General features: G+C 36.7%; 1 protein-coding gene across 1 annotated transcript; it reads left to right on the top strand.

Moving 5' to 3' along the window:
* Positions 1–6,639: 6,639 nt before the first annotated feature.
* LOC110885380 (polygalacturonase inhibitor) lies at positions 6,640–7,921 on the top strand. Its single transcript, XM_022133074.2, has one exon. It carries the CDS (start codon positions 6,724–6,726, stop codon positions 7,696–7,698), a length of 975 nt encoding a protein of 324 aa, XP_021988766.1. The 5' UTR covers positions 6,640–6,723; the 3' UTR covers positions 7,699–7,921.
* Positions 7,922–9,456: the final 1,535 nt, after the last annotated feature.

Raw genomic sequence — 9,456 nt, 5'->3', positions numbered from 1 at the left:
TGAATTTGTTATAAGGTGTTGCATGTACTACATCTCAAAAAAAAAAAAAAACTTGTTTTAAGTAATTTCTTATTTGAATGTAAATGTCTTCACTTATGTTTGTGTTTAGTAGAATAAATTGGAAAATTATAAGATTACCTCGTCGCTTTGGGTCGCTTGTGGTGTCGATCCATACTGAGATACCATAGGTGAGGTAATCCCCAGCTGACTTTGTTGTGTTTGCCCCCACTCGCCTATTTCTCTATAGTATTTCTCTATATCGGATGTATCCACAATAGGCACTGTTTCCGGGCCAACATCTACATTCATGCATTCTTCAAACTCTGCATGGAAACCTGCATTAACCGGAGTTTCTTCGACAACAGGCGCAGTTTCCGGGCCACCTTCAACATCAGTTTTCTTCTTCCCAACCTCATCCGTTTTCGCGCGTTCCTTTTCAATTTGTTTTTTTTGGTACCTCTGAGACCGTATGTTTACCATGCGTTTTACCGGCCAGCTTCACAACAGACTTTTCTCTTTTTTCCGGATCACATTTGCTAATGTGTTTTACAGTCTTGGTTACATCTTTCTTATTTGATTTCACTTCTTTTGCTTCAACTTCTTAATCAGACTTTTTTTTCAAACGGATAGCTTTGTTTCGGTTGCAACTCATATGCATCCACTAACATTTGATCAAATCTGACCGAGTCCAACTTTATGCTGACTGCCTCGATATCGTCATCAGTGATATCTTCGATGAGATGAGTTGCTCTTGGCTCACCTTCTTTGTATTTCTTTTGGTCACGTATCAACGCTGCCTGTAAAAAAGGAAGAACAAACTGATGTCAGATGTGTTTTAAGGTTTTTATATACATCAGATTGTGTTTTATTACTTCTAATGCTGTTTAACAACACTTCGAATGTGTGTTGATGGTTTTTCCTATGCCACATTACATCACATTGTGTTTTTTCATGATCATATTTCATCATAATGGTTTTCACAATATGTTGTCATTATACTGGAGCATTAATATATTGAAACAATATTAATGTGTTTTACCAGCAAACAGATGTGTTTTAAAGCACAATCATAGTGTGTGATTTAGAAAATTATATATGCATTTAGAACATACCACTAGCAAAGGCATTGGTCCAAGAAAGGGTTCCTTTGGTGTCCATGTTTCCACCGTTCGATTCAGACACCTGATCATGTACTCACACCAGTTAAAACTTCTGATATCCTTCCCTCGATGCAAGGCTGGTTAAAACTTCATATTAATTGAAGAACTCGTAGAGGTCTCTCCGAGCAGTGTGTTGTAGAACAACAAAAAGTTTAACACAAAGATTCTCCCGCTCACTTTTTGGCCCTGCATGTATGTTTTGAATTGAACAGGCGTTAAACGTGCAGGAGCGTTTTCGAATTGTCCTTTCCATTCCACCACAACCTCGTGGAAATCGGCCCTTGCTCTCTCTACTTCCTTTATTTCTTCATTCCCTCTTGGTACGCCGAACACATCGTGCACCAACTCCTCCGTTATTTGAATGTGGTGGCTACCGCAATTCAAGACCCGTGTTTTAGTGTCGTAGTTATTTACCAACCACCAACCCAGAGTTGAGGGTATCGGACCCATTCTAAAGCTAAGTATTGACCCGAAACCTATGTTTCTGACAGCCCCCCGTTGATTTTCGTTCAAAGATTCCATCAACTCCCCATGTGCTTAAGAGCCAATCGCAAAGTTAGTTTCCCATCCGAAAGTGGTATGTAATTCTTGACCGTTGTTGGCCTCTTGCGTGTTTTTCTGTATTTGCTTGAACTAGCATCTGGGGGTCGTTGTGTTTTTTCAACAACTTGTGGGCTATCACCCGACCTCGTTTGTTTCCAAGGTGGGTTGTATAAATCATCATCAGAATCTTCTATTGTGGAACCTGACAAAACACCAACACACGAAGCCGATTAGCAAGTCAGTCTTTTTAGTAACTGAAATTTAGTTCATAATTTTCAATTTACCGTGTGCTACTTCTTTAGGCTTTTTGACTGTTGGTATAACCGCATCCTTCTTTTGTTTTGGTTCGATTCCATCCTTTTTGTCCTTCCTTTTCTTACCGGTATCGATACCCTTGTTGCTTGCATCGGCTGACATAAAGCCCATAAAAGTTGTTAGTATTATGTATTGTGTTTTACATCATCAAACATATGGTTTCACGTTTGTTCATCTAACTTACATATGGGCATTTCACGGTTTTCGTTGGGTTCCGGCTGTAAATCGTCATTTTTATCCATTACGTTCGAAAACAGATTTGCAATGTCAGACAGAAGGGTGCCAGCATGCGGTTGTTGTGCGCAGTCTACTTTGTTGTCTACCGTTTTTGTAGTTTTGTTAACAGGTTCAACTGTTAGTGACAAAAAAACACAACTGATCAGACAAATAGCCATATAAGTTAACCCCCACCCTTCACCGCCACAACTAACCGCACCTAGTAAAGGTGATGCTTCTTCTGTGTCTGATTCATCCACCATAATTGGTTTGTCAGGTTTGTTTCCGGGCACTTTTGAAAGCCATTTTCCTTTTATTCTCTCACTCTTTCTCCGTTTGACTGGAAAACACTTGTTTAGGAATTATAAAACACAATTCCCAATCCCACATTCCCCTTATAAATCACAGTTCAGTAGGCTTTCAAAACATCAGGTGCCATTTAATGGTAAAACACATTTATGAGATAAAACACAGTAGGACATTTTTGTTTTTAAAACACAATCCACAAACCCAACTTACTCATCTTTAAAACCTAGACAAACTGACCTTAAAACACATTTGTTTAAAACACATTTTAGGGAAAAACCCATTAACAAACAGAGTTTAGAAATTGCCCATAAAATACATTTGTTTAGGGAAAAACCATTAACAACCTGACCTTAAAACACATCTGTTTAAAACCTGCCCATAAAAGACGTTTGTTTAAAACTTGCCCATAAAACACAATTGTTTAGGGAAAAACCATTAACAACCTGACCTTAAAACACATCTGTTTATAACCTCCCCATAAAAGACATTTGTTTAAAACTTGCCCATAAAACACATCTGTTTAGGGTAAACCCACTAACAAACTGAGCTTAAAACACATCTTTTAAAAACCTACACATAAAACACATCTTTTAAATTACTACTCTATACAACCTACATAACCGGACCATAAAACACATTACCAAACACAAAAAATGAAAACACAGTCATCCCCAACAAACGGAAATCATACACACATTTGTTATTTAAAACACATACATACGGTTTTGGCGATTTCAACTTTGCTTCCGGCGTTGCTTCCGGCGACTGTGTTTTCTCTTCCGGCGACTTCAAGTCTGCTCCCATCCATCTTATTAAAATCCCCCCTTTTTTTAATCTCTTCCCTGCAAACATAAAACACTTCAATGTAGAACACAATTGAACCCTAATCGCCTACTAAAACACAGAACACAATGTCCGTTTGATCTTACGTATATAGAAGTTGGAAAATCTCTTATCTTCATCCATGATTTTAGGTATTTTTGGTATGATTTTTGAGTGATTTCGTTGTGGGTTTAGAGAGAGAAAGTGAGAGAGAGGGAAATTCGCTTGTAATAAGGAGATGTGACTTGTTGACGGTTATTTTTGATTTATTTAAAACACTGTTATGACGAAATTGCCCCTTATCATTTAAAACAATCCATTAAATATAGTTAAATATTACAAGATTGCCATTGATTTAATCTCAACCCTTAAACACACCAATCTGATGGACCAGATCACTTCCTAGACTTTCTAGGAAAAACACACTTTCCGTAGGAACCTTACTCTTACTATATATATAGGATTAGGTTCAAAAGTGAACGCTAGTGTAGTTTGCGAACTGAGTGAACTAATCCTGGCCATATACGTGTGTAGATCAATGGTCAGGATTTGATGTTGAAAAACACTAGTGTATTTTATGATTTGATGATGAGATCCTGGCCATACACGTGTGTAGATCAATGACCAGGATTTGTTCACTCAGTTTGCAAATACACTAGTGTTCACTTTAGAACCCCACCCTATATATATATATATATATATATATATATATATATATATATATATATATATATATATATATATATATATATATATATATATATATATATATATATATATATATATATAGGGTGGGGTTCTAGAGTGAACAACATTGTATTTGCGAACTGAGTGAACAAATCCTAGCCATTGATTTACACACGTGTATGGCTAGGATTTCATCATCAAATCGTAAAATACACTAGTGCATTTCATCATCAAATCCTGACCATTGATTTACACACGTGTATGGCCATGATTAGTTCACCCAGTTCACAAATATATTAGTGTTCACTCTTGAACCTAATCATATATATATATATATATATATATATATATATATATATATATATATATATATATATATATATGTTTATTTGTTACAAAGATTAGTCAAAACACTTTTGACAAGTATGTATTTATAAATATATATATATATATATATATATATATATATATATATATGTTAGTTAAAATTAAAATTTTAACTAGTGAGAAACATATATATATTATAGCAATGGAAGCACAAGTAACAAATGATTGTTATGAACACTTTTATACTAAGGAATACCCGCAATGGAATAAGGTCACCTACATGCAAATACGAAATATAAACATAACCATACGGGGTTTTAGGTATACCTTCGGTTAGTAATAACCGCGTGAGACACCGAGGTGCAACGAGGTGAGCTAGAACTGGTCAGGAACCACCAGCTGAAAACGCAGCTCCTTTTCAGTCGGTTAGCAGCGGCCGACAGTGGCGGAGGGTGGCGGCTGTAGTGGAGTGTGGCAACTAGGGTTTTGTTTTTGACAGGTATCTTGTGTCTTAAACTATACTTAAGTTTATATAGCGAAGGATTGGGTTAAAACTAAAACCCTTTGGGCCACAAGCCCACATCCATTCCTCTTGTCTTTCTTTTAGTCCACTAACAAAAGTTCATAACATAAACCCAAACTCTGATTAGGCTTAATATAATATTTTTTTTATAACTTTATAAAATAAAATATTATAAATCGTTACGTCAAAATATATCATTTAATCTAATTAAATGAACTAGCTTGTTGTCCTCGGTGGTGTTGACTCATCGAACCAAACATGAATTTCCAACATATTGATCAAGTTTAGTTTGGCAATAGCTAAAGGCTAAAGGGTGTGGGGATCATGGTTGGAACATGATACGCCACCTAGGAATATGAATGAAAGGCTAAACCATCTCCTTGCTTGATCCACCATGGTTTGCATGAATTAAACCATGGCAACCATGGTCCTCCTTTCCATTTTTCTAGAAATCCTTTCTTTTTTCTTTAGAAAAATTAAATTAAAATAAGGGGATAGTGGTTTGGATCATGACCGCACCCTTAGGATAATGGTTTTTGATGGTGGATTAAAAGTGGGTCACATGACACTAAGGTAGAGTGTCATGATGGTCATGAGGATTATGACCACACCCTATAGCCTAAATGTATTAAATGATAAATTAACAAGTTCTTTGACAAACATCATTAAATGATGTTTGGTTCATGCTTTATAGGAAGCTGCCAAATCAAGCAACCTGATGTTTGGTTCATGCTTTATAGAAAGCTGCTAAATCAAGCAACCTAGGGTTTACAATCTATTTTTTTTTACCGACCTTGAACCACAGCCCTACGGCTGAAGGTTTAAAACAATATATTTGTCTGAGTTATGACTTCATGAAAGTAAAACTGCATTTTTAACAATCCTTTTATATAGCATTTTCAATTACATACATGTGCAGCCCAACCAAAATATGATCCCAGCATAATTAATGTTTTGGTTTTCTTTTCATTTTCTAGGAGAGCAAAATTAGTTGTATTTGAGTGGAAAATCGTTGCAAATTTTGTGTCATTTTAAGTTTACAAATCACATATAGATTGCTACTTGCTAATAATTTCAATTTTTTTTTTTGCTTAATTTGTTATATGGTTAGCTTGTGCCACTTGTTTGCGTTGATCATAAATTGTCGATCATAAAACAAAAATTCTTGATAACAAAGTTTAGTTTAACGCATATATATTGGATTGTCTCGTGCAACTACCCTTTTAACCACCACAAGTGGCCTAGTGGTGGAGTGACTTGGGTTCTCCAATGGAGACCCAAGTTCAATTCCCATTATTACCTTAGTGTCATGACACTCTACCTTAGTGTCTGATTATACAATGTTCTTATCTGACTTACTTTTTTAAAAATCAATTGAGTTGTTTTTAATTGTTGTGTAGGTCAAGAGTTGGATGTGGATGCTTTTCGCATCTCCTAACGTCATCCAAGTGAACTAAGCACATAAACAAAGAGTAATTTCTTATATAATATCATATAATACACGGGTTTATAACCTAATTAGTAAATATTCAAATATTAAAGCTGTAATTTCGTGAACACAAACAAAACTTACGGTTTTTAATATTCAACCTTCTGATTTAATATATTTTCTTTTAAATCAAATAGTTGTCCCCCAATCATTAGTTCAGTTTGGTATGTATTGCTACGTCTATCTAATATCATCTTATATACTACAATATTAATGAAGCCGTAACCTGTTTTTCCTCTACAAATCTATATTAACATTGAATTAAAACAACACAAATCACACCAAAATTGTATATTAAACATTGAAGTAAAACAGCATAAATCACGCCAAAAATGAAGAACTCAATCTCCCTGATTGCCATCATCTCTCTCCTCATCTTCATCTCTCTTCCCACCCCCTCCCTCTCCCAACGCTGCAACAAAAACGACGAAAACGTCCTCTTTCAAATCAAAAAATCCCTAGGAAACCCTTACCTTTTGGCCTCTTGGCAAACAACTTTAGATTGCTGCCAATGGTACTTAGTCAAATGCAACAAAACCACGGGCCGTATCATCGAACTCACCATCTTCTCCGGCAACATATCCGGCCAAATCCCACCTGAAGTCGGTAACCTTCCATACCTCCAAACATTAGTGTTCCGAAAACTCACCAACCTCACCGGACAAATCCCATCAACCATTACTAAACTAACCCACCTCACCATGCTCAGACTAAGCTGGACCAACTTGTCCGGTCCAGTCCCTTCGTTCCTCAGCCAACTCACAAACTTAAACTTTCTTGATTTATCATTTAATAATCTCACCGGCTCTGTCCCGCCCGAACTTGCAAAGTTAACAAAACTTGGTGCTCTACACCTAGACAGAAATAAGCTCACCGGAACCATCCCCGAATCATTCGGGACGTTCACCGAAAACGTCCCGGATCTTTACCTTTCACATAACCAGCTAACCGGAGATATACCCAAATCTTTAGGCTACTTAAACTTCACGGTGATAGACTTTTCAAGAAACCAACTTACAGGTGATTTCAGCATGTTTTTTGGGATAAACAAGACTATCCAAATAGCTGATTTTTCAAGGAACAGCTTTCAGTTTGATCTCTCGGATGTAGTGTTTCCTGCAAGCTTGACGTCTTTAGATTTGAATCATAATAAGGTTTTTGGTAGTCTGCCGGAAACATTGACGGGATTAAGTTTGCAGTACTTGAATGTGAGTTACAATAGGTTGTGTGACCTGCAGACGTTTGAAAACACTTCGTATTTTCATAACCGGTGCCTGTGTGGGTCCCCGTTGCCGGCCTGTGCCTGAATAATTGTTGGCGGATTGTACTAAATAAACGACGTATGTAAAGCAAAATCATGGTTCCATAAAGTATCTTGTGTTCATTAGTTTGCAAATAAGATAAGGTGGTTTCACGTGTCGCATCTAGTGAAATCATGTTCCTTGCGTTTATATGGGATTTAGTTCGATATTGTTTTCATATTTGAATCCGGGGGAATAAACGAATAATAACCCTATTTTAGAAAATAAATTTTGAACGAATTAAAAGGTAAAAACCAAACGATAACCGGTGAATAATATTTTATTGTGTGTTTGAATGAGGAGGGGGACCCCCAAATTTTTTGATCAGTAGTGTTACGAATGTACGTTTCGTATAGAATTTTTTAGTTATAAACGTTTTTGACCCCCGATTTTATAAAAATTTTTTTTACTTATATAGAATTTTTAGGTTCGGTGACTTCCGACCCCACGGTAGAAATTTTTAAGCTTCGACACTGTGAATGAGTGATGAAAAATCTCATGTATAGAGACAACGATAAGAATAACTATATACGAAAACATAAAACTTGAAATATAGCCATACATATTTCAATGTGCCCTCTTAATATAATATAGACGTTTGAAGCATTGTGTAATTTGGAATGAAGTATATATAGCGAACCGAGTAGTGGAGAAGCCTTTGATGAGAAGGCCAATGAGTCTAAATTACAATAAAAACATAACGCGTCCCCCCTTCACCCCCCCCCCCCCCCTCCCGCCGTTGTGTACTCAAATTAATACAACGAAGAGATAATCAATTGAGAAGTAACTACATTCGATTGTTTCAATTGAAAGATTACAATGAGAAATCAAACAATAACAAAGAAGGAGATGGGAAACAGATTTCAGAAGAGAGATGAGAAGACTAGAATCAACTTCTAACAATATTCATTCCTACTCTCGTTCCTCTATCAACCTGCTTATATCCATTAACCGTATCCTACTTTCCCATTCATTAGTTGGGCTGCTTGAGCTCATTTGTTGGGCTTCCTGAACGGGCTGCTGGGTTTGGCCCATAAAGTTCACAACATTACTCCCCCCCCCCTTTCAAATACACCTTGTCCTCAAGGTGTTGGTTTGTAAGAAAAAGAACAAACCAGCAATGCCATCCCACGTATCCACTTGTGTTGACTGTATTCAGTTGTGCACTAGCATAAAGCCGCTTGCGAAAATAGGGAACATATCATCACGTTCTAATAGGCGGCCAACCAATTTGGCATTACAAAATGAGTCGTGAATGGAACAAACTAGGTGTGGTGGTTGATGTCCATAAAAAGCCGCAAACAATGTTATGTCCGGGTCAAGAAAAGAAGCACATGTTGATAATGGCTTGTAAACACAAGCCTCTAAGATTTTTCCAAGAGAAGTAGGTGGATTAGTTGCCACCAAGGCTGCTGCAGAAAGCTTGATGGTCTTAAGGAAATCTTTTAAAGGACCCCACTTAAATACTCCATACGCATCAAGTGGAGCATCAATATCATGTCCATGCATTCCCATGCCCATTATTAGTTTAATATGCCAAGCAAGACTGCCATTAGGCTGTAGTAATTTATATACTTTGAAAGCCTCTAGAATGGCTACAAATGTGACATGCATACTTAGCAAAATAGGAGCAATAATTTGGTCGATGTGTGTGGAACCTTTAAGCATCATTTGCATTACTCTTTCTTGAGCCACAATCATTCCAAGGCTGCCACAAACCTTCAACAGTGTTCCAAAAATCTTCAGCTTCGCAAAGTTTTTCCT

This window comes from Helianthus annuus, chromosome 10, assembly GCF_002127325.2.
Source record: "Helianthus annuus cultivar XRQ/B chromosome 10, HanXRQr2.0-SUNRISE, whole genome shotgun sequence".
NCBI classification, from domain to species: domain Eukaryota; kingdom Viridiplantae; phylum Streptophyta; class Magnoliopsida; order Asterales; family Asteraceae; genus Helianthus; species Helianthus annuus.
Note: the sequence above shows the minus strand (reverse complement) of the source record. Positions and strands in the feature narration are given on the sequence as shown.